Genomic DNA, 22,203 nt, shown 5'->3' on the forward strand with positions numbered 1-22,203 from the left:
GAAACCTATGGCCCCCGGGTCTATTTTCCATCATATTAATTTTCCAACACTTAGTTATTTCCTTTTCTTTTATTTTACTTTGCATCTTTATCATGAAAATACCAAAAATATTATCTTATCATATCTATCAGATCTCACTCTCGTAAGTGACTATGTAGGGATCGACAACCCCTTATCGCGTTGGTTGCGAGAATTTATTTGTTTGTGTAGGTGCGAGGGACTCGCGCGTAGCCTCCTACTGGATTGATACCTTGGTTCTCAAAAACTGAGGGAAATACCTACGCTACTTTGCTGCATCACCCTTTCCTCTTCAAGGGAAAACCAACGTAGTGCTCAAGACGTAGCACGATGGCGCCAGATCATACGGAGAAAGGGAAGGAGGCCCTATCCTCCGCCGAACTACATCTGGCCATTGAGCCCGCCGTTGGCAGGTTGCTGGTGCTCACCCAAGAAGCCATGGACAAGGTTCGCCCCATGCTCGCCTCTAGCTTCAATGAGTGGGGGAAAACGATGGCCTGGCCTGCATCTCGAGCCCGTGTCGACAGGACGGCCACCGAGGTCCCATTCTTCATCGACGCCCTCTGGGCCGGCCTGGTTCCTCCCTTTTCTGCCTTCTTCAATGCAGTGCTTGCCCATTACCAGATCCACATGCTGCACCTCGATCCTCAATCCGTGACCCATCTCGCCGTCTTCGCCTTTGTTTGCGAGGCCATGGTGGGCATTGCTCCTTCCGTGGCACTCCGCCGCCACTTCTTCTCGTTGCACCTGACTAATTCCCGACAGACCTCGGGATGCCTGAACTTCCAGGTTGTGGCGGCGATGGCCGGCGCGGGGATTGACTTTGAGCTTCCGCCATCCACGTGTGAGTTTCGGACGCGGTGGGTATTTGTCGATGTCGGAGTGTGCAGCCCTCTGCTCTCTTCCCCCTCGGTGACCGCCATTCCCAACTCCGGTTAGTGCCACCAGAGGCTTGCCGATCCTTGCCTTGTCCTCGTGTGGCTCAGGTTGAAGAGGCTGAAGGACCGCAGCGTGACTGCGCCTATGGTGGTGCCTGAGCTTCCAGGTTTGCCTTGCCTTGATCTCTACGCCCCTCGCGAGCCAGCCTGGTGAGGCCGCTCCCGAGGAGGTCTTGTGTCGTCCGCCTCGCGAGGGTCTTGAAAGCATGTTGGTGAAGATGGGCCGTATGGGCCTGCTCGCAGAGCCACGCCGTGGGCCGCAGGCAGGCAAGTCTGTGGACCCCCATTCCTAGAACCTCGACACCCTTGACGAAAGCACTTTTGTTCCGCGCGATTTATCATCATGGAAGTGGACACTTCCGTGATGATAATTTTGGTAATGTCATGCAACACTTCTACGACAGCACATGTATGACTATCTTGATTCTGTCATAAAATCGTCATGGATGTACATGCATGACAGAAAACATGACCTACTGTGACAAACACGTATCATCACGGATGTGTATTTTTTTGTAGTGTATATTCGCTGACTTTTGTGAAAAGATTGTTGAGGTTTTCATGGATGATTTCTTCGTTTACAGAACTTCTTTTGATGATTGCTTAAGCAACCTTGATCAAGTTTTGCAGAGATGTGAAGAAACTAATCTTGTTTTGAATTGGGAAAAGTGCCACTTTATGGTTAATGAAGGTATTGTCTTGGGGCATAAAATTTCTGAAAGAAGTATTGAAGTTGATAAAGCTAAAGTAGATGCTATTGAAAATATGTCATGTCATAAAGATATCGAAAGGTATAAGAAGTTTCCTTGGTCATGCTTGTTTCTATAGGAGGTTATTAAAGACTTCTCTAAAATTTCTAGGCCTCTCACTAATCTCTTCCAAAAAGATGTTCCTTTTGTTTTTGATTATGATTGTGTAGAAGCATTTGAAATACTTAAGATGAAAGCCTTGATTTCTGCACCTCTTGTCCAGCCACCTAATTGGAATTAACCCTTTCAAATTATGTGTGATGCTAGTGATTATGCTGTTCTTGCTGTTCTAGGGCAAAGAGTTGATAAGGAATTAAATGTTATTCATTATGCTAGTAAAACTCTAGACAGTGCCAGAGAAATTATGCTACTACTGAAAAAGAATATTTAGCAGTTGTTTTTCCTTGTGATAAATTTAGATCTTATATTGTTGATTCCAAAGTAACTGTTCACACTGGTCATGCCGCTATTAAATAACTTATGGAAAAGAAAGATGCTAGACCTAGACTTATTAGATGGGTTCTCTTGCTGCATGAATTCGATTTGCATATTATTGATAGAAAGGGAGCTGAGAACCCCATTGCAGACAACTTGTCTAGGTTAGAAAATGTTCTTGATGACCCGCTGCCTATTGATGATAGCTTTCCTGATGAGCAATTAGTTGTCATAAATTCTTCTCGTAATACTCCATGGTATGCTTATTATGCTAATTACATTGTTGCTGAATTTCTACCACCTAGTTTCACATACCAGCAAAAGAAAATGTTTTTCTATGATTTAAGACATTACTTTTGGGATAACCCACAACTTTATAAAGAAGTAGTAGATGGTGTTATTAGATGTTGTGTACCTGAGCATGAACAGGAACAGATCCTACGCAAGTGTCACTCCGAGGCCTACGGAGGACACCATGCTGGAGATAGAACTGCGCACAAGGTATTACAATCTGGTTTTTATTGGCCTACTCTCTTCAAGGATGCTCGTAAGTTTGTCTTGTCTTGCGATGAATGCCAGAGAATTGGTAATATTAGTAGACGTCAGGAAATGCCAATGAATTATTCACTTGTTATTGAACCATTTGATGTTTGGGGCTTTGATTATATGGGACCTTTTCCTTCCTCTAATGGGTATACACATATTTTAGTTGTTGTTGATTACGTTACTAAGTGGGTAGAAGCTATTCCAACTAGTAGTGCTGATCATAACACTTCTATTAAAATGCTTAAAGAAGTTAATTTTTCCGAGGTTTGGAGTCCCTAGATATTTGATGACTGATGGTGGTTCACATTTTATTCATGGTGCTTTCCGTAAAATGCTTGCTAAATATGATGTCAACCATAGAATTGCATCTCCATATCATCCTCAGTTTAGTGGTCAATTAGAATTGAGAAATAGAGAGATTAAAGTGATTTCGCAAAAGATTGTTAATAGATCAAGAAAAAATTGGTCTAAGAAACATGATGTTGCATTATGGGCTTATAGAACTGCTTATAAAAACCCTATGGGTATGTCTCCGTATAAAATGGCTTATGGAGAAGCATGTCACTTACCTCTTGAACTAGAACATAAAGCTTACTGGGCAATCAAAGAGCTCAACTATGATTTCAAACTTGCCGGTGAGAAGAGGTTATTTGACATTTGCTCACTTGATGAACGGAGAACCCAAGCCTATGAGAATGCCAAGTTGTTTAAAGAAAAGGTTAAAAGATGGCATGACAAAAGGAAGCAAAAGCGTGAGTTTAATATAGATGATCATGTTTTGCTATACAACTCTCATTTAAGTTTTTTTGCAGGGAAGCTTCTCTCTAAATGGGAAGGTCCTTACATTATCGAGGAGGCCTATCGTTCCGGTGCCATAAAAATCAACAACACCGAAGGCACAAATCCGAAGGTGGTAAACGATCAAAGAATCAAACATTATATCTCAGGTACTCACATAGATGTTGAGATCAATATAATTAATACCATAACACCGGAGGAGTACATAAGGGATACTTTCCAGAATGTTTCAGACTCTAAAAAGGAATAGGTATGTGGTACGGTAAGTAAACCGACTCCAAAAATGTTCTAATGGAAATTTGTCTCTATTTTGGAATATTTAAAAAATTAGGAAAATTAAAAGTAGTCCGAAAGATGCACGAGGAGACCACAAGGGTGAAGGGCGCGCCCTACCCCCTCGGCGTGCCCCCTGCCTTGTGGCCGCCTCGTGTGCCCTATGGACTCCGTTTTCTTGCACAATACTTCTTTTGGTCGGTAAAAATTCATAATATAATCTCCCGAAGGTTTTCACCATCGTACCATGGAAAAATCCCCTATTCTCGTTTTGAGTTGTTTCTGTAGCAGATTGGAGCATTATGGTTGGACCACGGAGGAAGAAGAAGACTATATCCGAAAGGAAAGGAAGAGACAAGTTCAGATGAAGAGGAAGTCCCACTACCCCAACCTGGGTACATGCACGTGGATTTCAAAAAGTCAAGTCTTCCTAATAAAGCAAAGAAACCTAAGATCGAGTTTATCCCTTTTCGTCTCTTGCAGGAAAACAAACAGGAACTATGTAAAAAGATATTAATGCTTGAGCAGGAGATCGATGACTTAAGAGAGGAAAATTCTATCCTCAAGTGCAAGCTGAGGAAGAAGGATACCACATGAACAACTCCATCATCACCACCGCCAAAGAAAGAGATACAAATACATGGGTATGGGCACTCCCCTTGGCAACTGCTAAGCTTGGGGGAGGTGCCCCGGTATCGTATCACCATCACACTTTTAGCTTTATTGATTTTCTTAGTTCGATCCTTTTGGTTATATGTTGATCTAGTAGAAAAAAGATTTTTGTATGATCTAGTTTTAAGTTTTTCTTCGAGATCTATCTATGTAATCGAGTCCGCGAGTTATATATAATAAAGAGTAGCTTTGAGTTGAGGGCTTTGCTTTCTTGCTATGATCTTGAGGGAATAAAAGGAAGAATAAAAAGAAATAAAAAGATCGTATATTGATGTTATGGAGAGTAATGACTTCACATATAAAGGGTATGATGAATAAAATTTGTTGAGAGTTGACAAACATAGTTTTGGTCATTGTTGCAATTAATAGGAAGTAATAAGGAAAGAGAGGCTTCACATATAAATATACTATCTTGGACATCTTTTGTAATTGTGAGCACTCATTAAAATATGACATGCTAAAATGTTTATGTTGGACAAGGAAGATAACATAATGGGTTATGTTTTCTTATATACGAATAGAAGTTATATTGTCTTGGATCCTTCAACATGTTGAGCTTGCCTTTCTCTCTTATGCTAGCCAAACCCTTTGTACCAAGTAGAGATACTACTTGTGCTTCCAAACATCCCTTAAACTAATCTTGCTATGAGAGTCCACCATCCCTACCTATGGATTGAGTAAGATCCTTCAAGTAAGTTCTCATCAGTGCTAGTAATAAAAATTGCTCTCTAAATATGTATGATGTATTAGTGTGAAGAAAATAAGCTTTATACGAACTTGTGATATGGAAGAAATAAAAGCGACAGACTGCATAATAAAGTTCTTTCTCACAAGCGGCAATATAAAGTGACGTTCTTTTGATTAAGATTTTGTGCATCCAACCATAAAAGTGCATGAAAACCTCTGCTTCCCTATGCGAAGGGCCTATCTTTTACTTTTATCTTCTACCCTTATACAAGAGTCATGGTGATCTTCACCCGAGGCTCGTGGACCGGAGCCCGAGACGGGTCCAAGTCTAATGGCTCCACCTGAGACGGAGCACTCCGGTGCTTTGGAGAATCAGCTTCGGGTGGCGGCGAGGAAGGCACAACAGCCTTCATACCTCTCCCGGTGCCACGTCCACCTCTAGATCCCCTCTTTGTCTTCCCCCGACCTCTCTCGGCCGAAGAAGAAGGGCCCGCCGGTGTCTCCATGCTGTCTACGAGCGCTCTATGAAGCTGCTGGGGTGGAATATAGCCACCCCTCCCAGCACACGCCGAGGAAGAAGGAGGCTCGGAGCGCCCTCGACCTGCACCCACCATCTGTCAACACCTGCAATGACAAAGAGTAAACGAAATTAGTACAACATAAACATAATAAAAAATTTGGTGGCTGAAAACAACACCAAAACCCCTTTTCTGATATTTCAAGCTTTTGGAATATTTACATAGGAAATATTCTCTATAAATTCCAAGAAAATTCTAGCATGTATGACAATGCCATATTTGGTTATCTTGCCAAGTATCATCTCTTTGAGAACAAAATGACATCACCAAAACCCTCAAATTACTTAACCTAACTAATATATAAACTAACCTAGAAACTAACCTAGTCTAAAGATAACTAACCTAACTAACCTAGAAAATTAAACTAACCTAACTAACACCTTCTACTTATTCTAAAGATAACTAACCTAACCTAACTAACCTAGAAACTAACTAACCTAGTCTAAAGATAAATAACCTAACCTAACTAACCTACAAACTAACCTAGCTACCTAAACTAAACTAAATTAACCTAAAATAAATCCTTTCCCACTCGATCTTTCTTTCTCTTCTTCTTCCTTCTTTTCCTTCTTCCTCTTCTCTTCTTTTTCTTCTTCATTTTCCTTATTTTACTTTTTCCTCTTCACTTGTACTTTTTCTCCTTTTCTTCTTAATATAAAAAACTAACCTAAAATCTAACCTGCAATCTACTAACCTAAAAAAGCTAACCTACAATATACAATGTACTAACCTAATTAAAGCAACTAAATCTACTAACCTAAAGGAACTAAATAAACTAACCGAAAATCAACTAACCTAAAGCAACTAAATCTACTAATTAACCTAAAGCAACTAAATCAACTAACTTAAATCAACTAACCTAAAGCAACTAACCAAAAGCAACTAAATGTAATAACCTAAAGAAACTAATTGAATCAACTAATTAACCTATAGCAACTAAATCAACTAACCTAAAGCAAGTAACCTAAATCAACTAACCTAAATCAACTATATAACCTAAAGCAACTAAATCAACTAAAACAACAAGAAAAAAAAAGGGCAGAACCTCACCAGGGGGCGAAGCGGCGACGGGCGGCGGCGAGCAGCAGGGGCGGCTCGATGGACAGGCGCCGGGTGGCGGGGGCAGAGCGACGGCGGGCGACCTGAGCGCCGGGCGATGGGGCCTGAGCGTGGGGCGGTGGGGGTGTGCAGTGGGGGTCGGCGACGGCGGCGGCGGTGGGGGTTGTCGGCGGCGGCGGTGGGGGCGGCTCGGGCACGGGGAGGGGAGAGAGACAGACGAAAGAGAAAGAGGATGGCACGGGCGTGGACGTTGACCTTTTTTGATAGGTCAAATCTCTTTGTCGTCTGCTAGCAGACGCAAAGAGCCGAGGTAGTGGGGTTGGGCCGGGGGTAACGGCCATTAGGTGGGGCACTTTCTTTGCCGTCGACTAGCTGATGACAAAGAAATTGGCCGTTAAGTTCTTCTCGTTAGTGGGCCACCCACCCTCTTTGCCATCGGCTAGCTGACGGCAAAGCTTCTAAGCCGTCAGCTAGCGGACGGCAAAGAGTAGGCTGATGGAACACATGTTCTTTGTCGTCAGCTCATTCTTTGCCATCGGTTTTCGTCAAGCTGATGGCAAAGACCCACTTTGCCATCAGCTAGCTGACGGCAAAGAGCTGGCTGACAGCAAAGATCCTGATTCCAGTAGTGTTCACCTTTCCTTTTTACACTTTTTATTTTTAGCAAGTACTATGTGTTGGAGAAAGATCCATATATATATATATATATATATATATATATATATATCCACTAGGATGTAGGTTATCATAAAGTATTATTGTTGACATTACCTTTGAGGTAAAAGGTTGGGAGGCGAAACTATAAGCCCCCTATCTTTCTCTGTGTCCGACTGAAACTTTGAACTCATTAGTATCGCGTGAGTGTTAGCAATTGTGAAAGTTTAAATGATAGTTGAGTATGTGGACTTGCTGAAAAGCTCTTACATTGAATCTTTCTGATGTTATGATAAATTGCAATTGTTTCAATTACTGAGATCATAGTTTGTTAGTTTTCAATGAAGTTTTTTTTATCTATACTTTACCTTGTGAACGAATTGTTACTTTGGCATAAGAGATCATATGACAATATATGTTACTGTTTTCAAGATGATCATGATGCCCTCATGTCGGTATTTCTCTAAACATGTGGACATATTTTTTGATTTCGGCTTTCGCTTGAGGACAAGCGAGGTCTAAGCTTGGGGAGTTGATACGTCCATTTTGCATCATGCTTTTATATTGATATTTATTGCATTATGGGCTATTATTACACATTATATCACAATACTTATGCCTTTTCTCTCTTATTTTACAAGGTTTATATGAAGAGGGAGAATGTCGGCAGCTGGAATTCTGGATTGGAAAAGGAGCAAATATTAGAGACCTATTCTGCACAACTCCAAAAGTCCTGAAACTTCAGAGAGAATTGTTTTCGAATATATATAAAATATTGGAAGAAGAAAGCACCTGGGGACTCACTAGTCAACCACAAGGGTGGGGGGTGCACCCTACCCCCTGCCTTGCCGCCAGCCTGGCAGGCCCCCGGTGCCCATCTTTTGCTATATGAAGAGCCGTCAAAATACATAACCCAATTGGAATATGCGCCGTACTCTTTTGGGGAGTTCGGCCTCTGTCCATTCGGCGACGAAGTCAGCCAGCACTTGGGATTTGATGGCTCGATGTGGCTTGTATGTTATGTCAAATGGGAGTAGCTCTATGGCCCATTTGGCGATCCGTCCCATGGCATCGCGGTTGTTTATTATGTCATTGAGTGGGACTTCAGAAGCCACCGTGATTGAACACTCCTGGAAGTAGTGTCGTAGATTTCGAGATGCCATGAAGACCGCGTATGCTCTCTTTTGGTAATGGGGGTACCGGGATTTGCATGGTGTGAGGACAGTAGATACGTAGTATATTGGTTTTTGAAGTGGGAATTTGTGTCTGTCCTGTTCTCGGTCGACGACGAGCACGGCGCTCACCACCTGGTGTGTTGCCGATATGTATAGCAACATGGGTTTGCCAGCGTTTGGTGCGGCCAGGATTGGGTTGCTTGCTAGGAGGGCCTATATTTCCTCCAGTCCCGCAGTCGCCACGTCTGTCCGTTCGAAGTTATCAGTGCGTCGTAAGAGGCGATAGAGTGGTAGTGCCTTTTCTCCTAATCTGGAGATAAAGCGACTTAATGCTGCCACACAACCAGCTAGTTTTTGGACTTGTTTGAGGTCTGTTGGCGTAGCCAACTGTGACAGAGCTCGGATTTTAGCTGGATTTGCTGCTATTCCTCTATTGGAAACAATGAAGCCCAGCAGTTTTCTAGCAGGGACGCCGAAGACACATTTTTCCGGGTTGAGCTTAATGTCATATGCACGGAGGTTGTCGAATGTAAGACGTAAGTCATCTATTAGTGTTTCGACGTGCCTAGTTTTGATGACGAGGTCATCGACCCAGGCTTCTACTGTCTCGCCGATCTGCTTCTCCAGACATGTTTGAATCATGCGTTGGTATGTGGCGCCAGTGTTCTTGAGCCCGAAGGGCATGGTGTTGAAGCAGAATGGCCCATATGGGGTAATAAATGCTGTTGCAGCTTGATCTGACTCCTTCATTTTGATTTGATGGTATCCGGAATATGCATCGCGGAAACACGGTGACTCGTGTGCTGCGGTGGCGTCAATGATTTGATCAATGCGGGGGAGGGGGAAGGGATCCTTAGGGCAGGCCTTGTTGAGGTCTTTGAAATCGACACACAGGCGCCAGGATTTGTCCTTCTTTGGTACCATCACCAGGTTTGCCAGCCAGTTCAGATGTTTGATTTTTCTAATGAATCCAGCCTCGATATGCTTGGCCAGCTCGTCCCCCATGGCTTGTCGCTTGGGTTCGGAAAAGCGCCGCAGTGTTTACTTGACCGGTTTAAATCCCTTAAGTATATTGAGACTATGCTCGGCAAGCTTGCGTGGGATCCCTGGCATATCTGAAGGTGCCAGGCAAATATGTCCCAGTTTTCACGCAAGAATTCTCGTAGTGCGGCGTCAACTGTTGGGTTCAGTTGTTCTCCGATAGATGCTGTCTTCTTGGGGTCCGTTGGGTGGACCTGGAATTTGACTATTTCTTCTGCTGGTTTGAAGGAGGTGGATTTGGGGCATTTGTCGAGGATCACATTGTCCCTGTCCACCATGGAGCGCAGTGCGGTTAATTCTTCGGCTGCGAGGGCTTCGGATAGCGCCTCAAGCACCAGGGATGCGGTTTTGTTTCAGCGCGGAGTGCTATGTCTGGATCACTTACGAGAGTGATTATACCGTTTGGTCCGGGCATTTTGAGCTTCATATACCCGTAATGAGGTATAGCTTGGAAGCGTGTAAAAGCATCCCACCCCAACAGGGTGTGGTATCCGCTGCTGAAAGGGGCCACTTGGAAAGTGATTTCTTCAGACTGATAGTTCTCCGGCATGCCGAATACTATGTCAAGTGTGATTTTGCCCGCGCACCGTGCCTCCTGACTGGGAATGATTCCTCAGAAGGTTGTGCTACTTTGCTTAATGCGGCTCCTGTCTATTTCCATTTTGTGGAGTGTGTCCTCATAAATGAGGTTTAATCCGCTGCCGCTGTCCATGAGGACCTTAGTAAGTCGAAACCCATCCACGATGGGACTGAGGACTAATGCGGCTGGCACTCGGAGTGTCCTGTACCTCGGTTCGTCGCCGGCATTAAATGTTATAGCCGCGTCGTTCCAATGGTTTATTGCAGCGATTTGGCAGACTTCGGCGAGGTCGCGAAGTGCCCTTTTGCGCTTGTTGTTGGAAGCGAATGTTTCGAAGATTGTCAATACTCTTGTGTTGTCGTTTTCTGGAGGGTACTACTCTGGGGTGTCCTTGATAAGGATTTCCTCACCGCTCTTGGCTACCTGCCGGAGTATCCAACATGCTCTAAGGCTGTTGGTTGCCACGGTATCTTATGTCGTGTGTATTTTGCATGGGCCGTCGAGCCATCCCTCCAGAACGGTGCCGTGCCGTGTAATGGGTTTATGTTTCTTGACTGTTGGACTGGGCGTGCCACGGGGGTGCGCCTTCTTCGCCTGTAGGAGGACTTGAGTTGGGAGCGACGGTTCCCCGCAAGCTGCCTGAGTTTTCCAGGCGCTTTCCATCGCGCTGTACTTCTGTACGATAGTTTCTAAGTCAGCGAACTTCAGTATGCGGCGACGATTGATGGCGTTGAGGATTCCTTCATCCGTGCAGTTGTTGCAGAACACTGATATTGCGTGCTTGTCGCGGCAATCTTTTACCTTGTTTTTTACAAGGAGGAATCTGGCCCAGAAGTGGTGGACCATTTCCTGAGACTGCTGTTTTATGCTCATGAGAGCGACTATGTCCGGGTGGGTGGGTGGAATTAAATCCGAACCCCAACCTGGCCGATTATCCGGAGTCTGAAGACCTTCCAGACTCAACAGTCCGGGCTCCGGAGTATCTTCTGATTGTTTAGGATTGCCGTCCGATTCTATGTTCGGAGGTCTGGTCGCATCCTTTCGCTAGTGAGTATCCGGTTCTTCCTGATCGGCGATCCGAACATAGTCCGTGTTCGATATAGAAGAAGACTTGCCATCCTGCTCCTCGACTACCGCTATCTGGTGGGTGACCGGTGGAGTTTTGATTTCTCCTTGATCGGTTTTAGGCCCGATCCGATCGTAATCTGTGGTGATTCCCAAAGCGGCGATACGATCTAGGAGCTCTTTTAAGGACGAAAACTCTGCTGGATCCATCTGTTTGTAGTGTTCGGAGTTCATGCGAAGGGGGTTTTCGATGGCCCAAGAGGTCATCGTCGGCTCAACGCCCGAACGGGCGATCATGGTAAAGTCGCCCAGCCGGAGGGTTTGGCCTGGGGCCAGGACTCCCCCGGAGGTGATGTTGTCTTTAAGGACAAGGCGAGCCATCGAACCTTTCGTCGACGTCACAGTGGAGCTCTCAATGACAGCACCAATGTCGGTGTCAAAACTAGCGGATCTCGGGTAGGGGGTCCCGAACTATGCATCTAAGGTCGATGGTTACAGGAGACAGGGGACACGATGTTTACCCAGGTTTGGGCCCTTTCTATGGAGGTAATACCCTACTTTCTGCTTGATTGATCTTGATGAATATGAGTGTTACAATAGTTGATCTACCATGAGATCGTAATGGCTAAACCCTAGAAGTCTAGCCTGTATGACTATGGTTATGAGTATATCATTTCCGGACTACACACTCCGGTTTATATAGACAACGGGGGGATCTAGGGTTACATAGAGTCGGTTACATAGGAAGGAATCTTCATAGTTGCTCGCCAAGGAGAGTCTAATCCGGACACGGGTAGATTCTTCGGCCTTCATGTCTTCACAGCCCACCAGTCCGGTCCATGGATAACAGGCCGGATGCCCGAGGACCCCTTAGTCCAGGACTCCCTCAACGGTCGCAACTTAAATCAACCTGTTTTCAAAAACAACACACTCACTTGCCTCGGTACACCACTTCGTCATCAAGTGGTTACTTAGCTCAACATCTCCCTCGGGCATTAGTGGCACCCGACGGGGTTTTTGAAAAGTCTTTGAAAATATTTTTGTCTCCAACACCATGAATAACTGTCGCATTTGCGTAGCAACTACTTTAGCATCCTATCTACTACCAGCTGCATAACCCTCAAAGGAAGGTAGGGTCATGCACAATGCAAGTATCAACAAGGAAGTAATAGAGGCATCCCACCAAAGTGGTTACCATCTCATCATGATTCAGATGCAACAATAATAAAGTGCTATATGACATGCATAAAAAGGGTTTCATAGGCATGGTCAAAGTGTTGCTTGCCTGGCTCTACAAGGTCTTCAATCCTTCCGGTCCATCTCCGAGTATCCGTTATATTTCGTCAACTAACGTCGGAAACAATCACAATAAGTAACGCAACAAGGCAAAAACAAAAGTGCTCTAAAAATGTGAGTTGGACTTTTCTAGGATACCCTAGGTCATATGAAAAATGACCAGACTGACTTCATTGGGATTGGATCAGTAGATTTTTTGAACATTTCAATATGATGGAATCATGGGATTAATGGAAGTGTACATAAATATATTTTTGAAAAATGAGCAAAGGCACCCATTTAACAAGGAATGATTTTAGAAGCACCTACGAGTTGCTTTCACTGGATTTGGAGTTCAAAGGAATTTCCTATGAATTTGCAAGGTTGGCCACACATGGAGAAATGGTCCAATATTTGATGTGGCACAGAAAGTATTGGAAAAAATGTTCAAAAGCTAAATTATGAACTTATAGGTATCTAGGAAGTTGAATCATGGCATTTGGACCAAATATGAGCTCTCTGTGATTTTCTAAAGTTTATCACAGAAATAGAAAATGGGATTTGATAAATAATTGTGAAGAACAATTCTTTGGAAAAATGTGCAAATTGCACCATGTGATAGAGCATGAATTTATGAACTACTAGAAATTTGAATCATCAAATTTGGACTTCTTTTGAATTCTCTAGAGATTTTGCAAATTTATATGGAAAAAGAAAAGAGAAAAAGGCATCAACCTTATTAGGCGCATGGGGCGTAGGATAGCTGTTGGGCTGGCCCAGTAGCTCAGCTGTGCGCGGGGCTCGGGTGACGTCGGAGGCGTATTAGGAGAATACGCCTTCCTGCACGGAAGACGTCCCCGAGTTCGACCCGTGTCCACTTAAACGGGATAGGCCCACTTGTCGGTGGATCAGGCCCTGCACCGAGTGGTTGACTGGCGGGGCCCGCTGGCCGACGTGGCACGCATCCCTAGCGACTTCGGCCATCCCCGGTGGCGTCCAGTGCATCGACGGACTTAGGAGGCCAAGCCATGTCCATCCAAGGGCCTCACGCAGGCTGGGGGGAACCGGAACGCCGGGGACCTTGACGTTGGCGGGCGGCTTTGGGAGAAGATCAGCGCGATGCCCTGGGGCACCAGGGTAGGGGACGAAGGAGTGGGAGGGCTCCGCTAGTCAGCGGCGCTTCTCCTGGTGGTCAAAGGAGAGGAGGAGGGGCTCTGGTTTGCCGGAGCCGGGTGGAGGCCGACGGCGACCATGGCGGCCATGGAAGGGGAGGAGGGCGCGAGGGGGAGAGATGGCTTGTTCGAGAGCTTTCTGGGAGCGAGAGAGAGCGAGAGGATGCCATAGCAGAGCTTGAGAGGGCCTCTAAATAGAGGGGGCGCTGGTGCACCCTATGAAGGGTCTAGGGCGCGCTCGGCGAGCTCTGCAGAGGGAGAAAGAGAGCAAGGGATAAGGGGACCAACAACATTGCGTGTCGTGGAAGTCGAGTGCCTCGACTGGCGCAAAGGGGAGGCTCGAGGTGGTCGGGGAGCATCGAGCAGTGGCGGCTACAGTGCTCTGGTGCACTGTAGCGCGCTCCAGAGCGTGCATATGGCCGGCATGGATATTTTAAAAGGGCAGGGGCATGTTCACTTGTGCCCTGGATCTTCCTTGGATGCTCTAGACATTATAGGGGCTAGCCAAGCTTGCTAGAAAATAATTTGAGAGAGAGGAAGTGGTGCTGCCATGAGTGAATAGGGAGACAAAGAAAGGGTTTTACCTCTCAGTCATGGAGCTCTGGTTGGGAGGGACTTACTAGAGGTAGAAGATGACCATGTTAAGATGTGGTCAAAATTTGAGCTCATGGAGAATAGTGGAAGGGGCCAAAAGTGTGGTCTTGGTAAAATGGCAGGAGGTGTTTGATGGTGATTTGGGCATGTAAATCGATTCCCTTTGCCATGCGATTTAATAGGATCAAATGGTAGATAGAAATAAGGTGTACCACCAAGTTTAAACTCATTTTAAGAAAGTTGACAATGTAACTTTGGCAAACCCTAGAAATCAACAGAAATGATCTTACCAAGATTTAGTCAAGCAAAATCTTTTCTCCTTGATGCACCACTTGGTATAGGGTCGTCATCTGAGGATTTGAGCATGTACACAAAAGTTGGAATCAAAAGAATACAGTTGGCAATGTAGAGTTGCTCAAATTTGGATCTGGACAGGGATGGTTTTGGGGCACTCTTGTGAACCAAAACTATTTTGATTGGTACAAAACTTTCCAAGATCATCACATTAGGAATATGTGACTTGCTAGAATTTTCTTGGATTTATTCGACAATATTTCTTACAAAAATATTTCAAATACTTGAATTATGCAGAAATGGCTTGGGAAGGTTTTGTCCAATATTTTTAACATGACCATGTGTTGAAACTCAAATATATGGGAAATATATGTCCATTGAGTTTCTCTAAATTTCTAAAATATTGTTGACACATTAAAATAATTTTAACATATTAAAGACCATTTCTGGCCTTAGGAAAAAGCATTTAAATAAAATAGTAAAACAACTTTTAAAATAATAATTTTGTGGTTTCTGGTAGTCCTATATCTAAAAGGAGTCAGATATGATTTTTTAAAGATTTTTTACATCCCAAATTAATATGGGGACCCCGACTCATAAGTCGAGATCACCGAATGCACGTGTACAGTGATCCCAGAGATCAATGCTCACTGAACAGAAAGAAGCTGAATAACAAGAGTCTTACATCCATACATACTGTGTTACATAAATTATGAGCATTATGGTCATGCCTTACATAGCATGCCTTACATAGATAAAGCCTCGAGGGCTGAATACCAAATAAATTTAAGCAGCGGAAATCTTCGTAGATAAGTAGAACCCATGTCATCTGCCTTAACCCTACAGGCATTCTGACTGGGGAAGCGTCCTAGTTCGCATGTTCGTCTTCAAATAACTCTTCATCAATTACCTGTTCTTCCAAGCCTGGCCAAGTAAATAGCCAGGGACAAGCCAGTGAGTACGTTTGAATGTACTCGCAAGCAACCCAAGAGTGATAAGAATAAATTTCCAAGGCTCTACTGCTAGATTAGCAATTTTGCGGAAAGCTAGTTTTTCTAATGCAAGTATGATCAACATTTATCAAGGACATGAATGCGTCTGCAACAAGTAAGGAAGTTACAGACATCAACATCGAGGAAGAGTTATGAACAACTCATGTCACGCTCATCGTGACTTCCTCACGAATCACATCAACAATATTTCCAAACCGTGTTGTTTGTCAGAAACATATGGACATAGTCTAAGCAGCACGACCCAACTGTCCTTTATCGTGGACACGGCTATTCGAATAGTTCGACACTCTGCAGAGGTTCCACACTTTACCCACAAGATCCGGGAAGCTTTCGTGTCATCCATGACCCGCTGTACCTCAAGTACCCGGGGTAAAAACCCGATTACTATCTTTCCCTAGACGACACTAACATAGAGTCCACTCGATTGGTAGTAACCCCCTTGCCCAACATTTCACATCTTAAAATTGTGGAGCCTCGCTCCCATATTCATCACATACCACTGGCACGGGGTACCAACGGTGTGTCCGGTGCCCTGTGAAAATAGTCATGGCCGCCTATCCAAGCACGACCCCGTCCCGAGAGTGACCTCGTGTCACCCCCATCACTAGTAATGCTGGCACCATTCTATTATCGGCCTAGGTAATCAATAATGCCCTTTCCCATATAAGGGTAGAGTGGTTGCGCATGCTTGGTTGGGACAGTCAACAAATCTTAAATCTTATCCATCTCTGTAAACAACACTTTCATCAAGCCTCAGTACACTACCTATCCACCCAGTAGTGACCTAGTTCATCATCATCTCCCAGGGGCATTAGTGGCACCCACTTGGCTTTTGAGAGATTTCTCTCAAGGCAATAATCACGGGATTTATGCAAGTCCATGCATCAACAACTTATGGTTTCACCGCCGTATCTCTAAACACTTAATAGAGCTACGAATCATGCAAATATCAACAGGGATGCATCGATGCAACATGCATAGCAAGCTCATCATCAATATCATCATCGTGCATATGGAAATGTACAAGAGTGGTATCATGGTCAAAGGGCTGCTTGCCTAGTTCATTAGAGTCTTCAAGTCTTCTGGTCCTTCTCCAAGTACTCCGTCTACTTCGTCAACTAACGTCGAAAACAATCACAATAAGCAACACGGCAAGGCAAAAACAAAAGTGCTCTAAAATGTGAGTTGGAATTTTCTAGCATAGCCTTGGTCTTATGAGGAATGATCAAAGTGGTTCCATTGGGATTTGATCAATGGATATCTCTGAACATTTCAATATGAGGGGATCAAGGGATTTGTAGATTTGCAAGAAGTGTATAGAAATATTATTTTGGAAAATTAGCAAAGGCACCCATTTAACAAAGGATGTTTTTATAAGAATCTGGGATTTGGTTTCACTGGATTTGGAGTTCAAATGATTTTCCTATGAATTTGCAAAGTTGGCAATATATGCAGAAATGAACCAATATTTCTTGAGGCGTAGAAAGTATTTGGAAAAAATGTTCAAAAACTAAGATTTTAACTTATAAGTATCTAGGAATTTGAATCATGGCATTTGGATTAAATTTGAGCTCTCGGGAAATTTCTAAAGTTTCTGACAGAAATGGAAAAATAGGATTTGATAATTATTTGTGAAAGAAATATTTCTAGAAAAGTGTGCAAATAGCACGATGTGATAGGGCATGATTCTAGGGACTATTAGAAATTTGAATCATAAAATTTGGAGTTAATTTTAATTGTCTATGAATTTTTGAAGTTCACTGAAAAAGAAAGAGAAAAAGGTTTTACCCTTACTATGCGCACTAGGCGAGAGATGGCAGTGGGCTAGCGCAGCTGCACGGCCGCACGGGCGGAAGAGGTGACGTCGAAGGCGCCTAGCGGGAATGCGCCAACCAACGGGGCAAACGGATCAGGGTCGAAGCCGTCTCCACTTAACCCGATGGGTGGGCCAGCTCGGCTGGCGCTGCCGCTGACACGCGGGGCCCCTGCCAGCTGGCGGGGCTGTCGTCCCCTACCTCTTGCTTGAGGCAGAGGAATGACAGGGGGCGCGGCCGAGCAGCGCTGGCGCCTGCTCCCGGTGGCACGGGCCACCTCCGGCCAAGATGCGTCCACCGGAGGGGTCGCCGGAGAGCGGCGCGTCAGGGGGTGCCATCAGGGACGACGGGGGACGGCCGGGGCGCACCCGGCACCGGCCGTGGCAGACGGCACCATCGGGTGGTGGTGGCGCCGGCACCACAGGACACGGGAAGAGGCAGTGAGGATCGGGGGAGATCCTCCTCCGTCAGGCGGTCCTCCTGGAGGTCGAAGGAGAGGGGGAGATGCTCTGTTTCACCGGAGCCAGGTGGGGGCCGACAGCGAACATGGCGACCATGGAGTGGGAAGGAGGGCACGAGGGGGAGTGGGGGCATTTCTAGGAGGTGCAAGGGAGAGAGAGAGAGGTCAGAAGAGATGAGAGAGAGCACGGGGGGTGGCTCTATATAGAGGGTGCACCGGTGCGCCATGGGCGTGGTCCAGGCCGTGCTCGGGCGAGCTCGCAGCAGGGAGAGGAGAGAGAGCTTGGAGGGGTTTGACATCTTGGCATGCTGCGGATGTCGAGGCGCCTCGTCGGGCACGCTGGGGAGGCCCGAGGTGGCCGGAGGTGGTTGGCAGGGGGCGGCTACAGTGCCTGGCCGCACTATATCGCTCTCGAGAGCGTGCATTTGGCATGCCATGTCATTTTATATGCCTTGTAGGTGTGGCCGCTAATGTCTGGTAGCTCTAGGGGCACTAACGAAGAGGGGAGGGGCATTGGATGCCCTGGGGATCCAGTAGGAGAGGAGTGGGGTTGAGAGAGTGAGAGAGAGAAATGGGCTGTCCATAGAGAGAAAATGGGGGTTTACCCCTCCAATAATTGATCTGTGGACTTGCCATTGTTACTAGAGGTGGAAGGTGACTAGGGGGAGCTCTGGTAAAAATTTGAACTCATGGAGAAAAGTTGAAGGGGTCAAAAGAGTGGTTTTGATAAAATGGGAGAATGTGTTTGTTGTTGGTTTGGACAGGAAAATGAATTCCACTTGCCATGGGACTTAACAGGATGGAATGGCACATAAAAATAGGGTGGTCCACCAAATTTGAGATCATTTGGGCAAAGTTGCCAGTGCAACTTTTGCAAACCCTAGAAATCAACAGAAATGGGTTTTCCAAGATATAGTCATGCAAAAGTATTCCCTTTGATGCACCACTTGGTGTAGTGTCATAACTTGGGGTTGTGAGCATGTCCACAAAATTTGGGGTCAAATGGAAAAAGTTGGCAATGTAAAGTCATTCAAACTTGGATCTAGTCAGAGATGGTTTTGGGGCACTTTTGTGTACCAAAACTATTTGCATGAGAATGAAACTTGGCAAGATCATCACATCAGGCATGTGTGACTTGCTAGAATTTTCCAGGATTTATTTGAAAATATTTCTTGTAGACACATTGCAAATACTTGAAATGAGCAGAAATGGTTTTGGAGGGTTTTGTCCAATATTTTTAACATGACCATGTGTTGAAACTCATATATATGTACAATATATGTCCACTGAGTTTTCCTAAATTTTCTCAAATATTTTTGAAACTTTAAAATAATTTTAACCTATTAAAGACCATTTCTGGCCTAAAGAAAAAGCATTTAAATAAAATAGAAAAATAACTTTTAAAATAGTATTTTTGTGGTTTTTGGGAGTCCTAAGTCTAATAGGAGTCAAATATAATTTTTGAAAGATTTTACACACCCTTAATTAAGTACTTGTAGTTCAAGTCTCAATTCAGGGGGTTTTGGAAAAGCTATTTTAGAAAATACTTTTTGGCCAAAATATTTTTGTAAGAAAATACTATTCTGTCCTACACACATGGCATGGTTATTTGGCAAGGTTTTCTATAGAGGAGAAGGAGTATAATAGTTGGAGAATTTATTTGATTTTTAGAGCACTTGCAAACAGGAGCCAAAAATCCAATCAAGCAAAGTCCAAAACACTCAAAGTTTTTGTTAAACCAAATTTTATCATGATTATTAGCTTAAGTGTAGTGGCATGAAAATCAGGGTGTGACAATTAAGTACATGTAATTCAAGCCTTAACTCAGGGGTTTTTGGAAAACATAAATTAGAAAATACTTTTTGGCCAAATTATTTTTGAAAGAAAATACTATGATGTCCTATACACATGGCATGATCATTGGGCAAAGTTTCAGATCTGGAGAAAGAAGTATAGGAGTTGGAGGATTTATGTGATTTTTAGAGTACTTGCAAATAGCAAACAAAAATCAAAATCAAAGCACAGACCAAATTAACACAAAAGTCTTTGTTGGACCTAATTTTCATGCTTAATTAATCCTAAATGTTGTGTCATGAAAATCATGATGTGACAGACCTACCGCCCTTACAAGAATCTCGTCCCCGAGATTCCCAAACTAGGCGCAGAAAGGGGTACGGAAACTTGGATTTGGGGTAGTCTTCACGTCCTCATACTGCTTCTGCTTCCGTGTGGTGTTCCATTGAACCTTGAAGTACTTGGTGTGGCTTCGTGTATGTCGTTCTTCTTGATCTCGGTTGCTAATGGGTCTCTCGCGGTAGGTCATATTGGGCTCAGTGGCTCGGTGTTCGATGTCCTTCTAGAGATCGGGCTAGTTAGGAAGTTGGAAATTTTTCCTGAGTTGTGACACGTGGAATACGTTGTGCATAGTGTGTAACTCAGGTGGTAATTCTAGCTGGTAGCCGTCTACTCTTTGTCTTGCAGTGATCTTGGAGGGGGGTGATAAAGCTTGGTGTGAGATTTCCTTTGACATGGAAATGCTTGGTTCCTTTGGGAGAAGTGGCTTTCATATACACCTGGTCTTCGATCCAGAAGTTTATTTCTTGACGACGGTAGTTGGTATAGTTCTCCCTCCTTGACATGGCGATCTTCAGATGTTTCTTGACCAGCTGAACGATTCTTCTTCCGTCTTTGGGTAGACATGTATGTCTCCAAAATAAAGATGACAACCAACTTGTCCAAGTACTCCCACTACAAAAAAAGACATATCCGTGACATTTCGGGCTGAACGAAAAAACTTTCTGTCATGCTTATGACACTTCTATGACGATAATTGTGACAAAACCCGGTATCATCATAGATGTGGTGGGCTCCTACTTCTATGACAAAAAATCATGACAGAAAATGGGCTTTTCGTCCTGGGCGGGCCGGAGACGCAGCTGCATGACATTCTTTGGGCCGTCCATGACGGAAAAAACCGTGGTAGAAGCGAGGGCGAGGAAAATATCGGGGAGTTCCCTGTTACTGTGGCTGGTCAGGGTCGAGCGATGCGCGTTTCTCTCGTGCACGTACGCGCGTGGGTGCGAGGCATTGGGCTCTAACTGAACCCGAGTGAGGCGTTCGCCTACTAAACCTGAGCAATTGCACTGCAGGCTACGCTTTACTGAACCCGAGCGATCGATCGATGGCTGTCAACTGAACCCGATCGAGCGATTCCTTCGCTATTGCTGCTAACTGAAGCCGGTCGAACCCTGCTGCCTCCTTCCCTTGATGAGTGGTGAGCGTTATTGGGGGGTTTGGATGAACAATTCCCGATGGGGGGTTGGATGAACAGGACACCGATCCAGCCGGTTGGGGGTGGATGAACAGGACCCCGTGGAGGGCTCGATGAACATGACCCGTGGAGGGCTGGTTGAATAGTAGCCGGTGCAGGGCTGGATCAATAGTAGCCCGTGGAGGGGTGGTTGAACGGGACCCCATGGAGAGGGCTTGTTGAACAGTAGCCGGTGGAGGAGCCGTGGAGGCTGGATGAACAGGAGCCTGTGGATGAACAGTCGCAGGTGGAGGCCGGAGGAGGTCGACAGTGGATGAACAGTAGCCCGTGGAGGCAGTCAACGGTGGAGATGAACAATATCCTCCGTTTTGCGGTACGCCACACCCCTCCCAATCAACAGGACCCCGTTTCGACCGTAGGAGGTCCTAGAGAAGTCCGTTTCCTCCATTTTGCGGTACGTCAGACCCCTCCCGATGAACAAGACCCCGTTTCGACCGTGGTCGGTCGAACACAAGGCCATTTCCTCCGTTCTGCGGTACACCGGGCCTCGTTTCGATCGGTTGTTCCGTCCAAGCCGGTTGGCTCCCGATGAACACGACATATTCCATTCCCTCCCGATGAACATGACACATTTCGTTGCCTCCCGATGAACACGATGATGCAGTTTCTCCGTACACGAGCCCTGGCCGTATGTATGCGCGAGTAGGCATTGGAGACCCCTCCCATATGTACGTACATGGTCGTATTTTTTGGCATGTGGCTATATGTATGTGTACACGGTTTAGACGGGACAGCCTGAACTGCTACGTGGGGGGCTCTACTATGACATGTGCCGCTACTTACTCAGCCACGGTTCATCATTGCAGAGCGACCGATCGACCAGTATTTACATACACGTTCCGACAAGACAGACAACGGTACGTGCGCTTCGACTGGGTGGGTCCCAGCTGTCAGGGAGGATAAGGACGCACTTCCTTGCCTACGAAGATATAGCTGCTGGGTCCCAGCTGTCAGGGGGATATTTTTTTGCCCGTAATAAGGA

At 45.2% G+C, this 22,203-nt stretch overlaps 1 protein-coding gene across 1 annotated transcript in view; it reads right to left on the minus strand.

Moving 5' to 3' along the window:
- Positions 1-5,638: 5,638 nt before the first annotated feature.
- Positions 5,639-22,203, minus strand: part of LOC141040922 (uncharacterized) — a 144,125-nt gene continuing 127,560 nt past the window's right edge. Inside the window, exon 6 of the mRNA XM_073507036.1 lies at positions 5,639-5,740. Within this exon, the coding sequence (XP_073363137.1) occupies positions 5,639-5,740 (102 nt within the window). The remainder of the gene's footprint in view (positions 5,741-22,203) is intronic.

Source organism: Aegilops tauschii, chromosome 2 (assembly GCF_002575655.3).
Source record: "Aegilops tauschii subsp. strangulata cultivar AL8/78 chromosome 2, Aet v6.0, whole genome shotgun sequence".
In the NCBI taxonomy this organism is placed as follows: Eukaryota; Viridiplantae; Streptophyta; class Magnoliopsida; order Poales; family Poaceae; genus Aegilops; species Aegilops tauschii.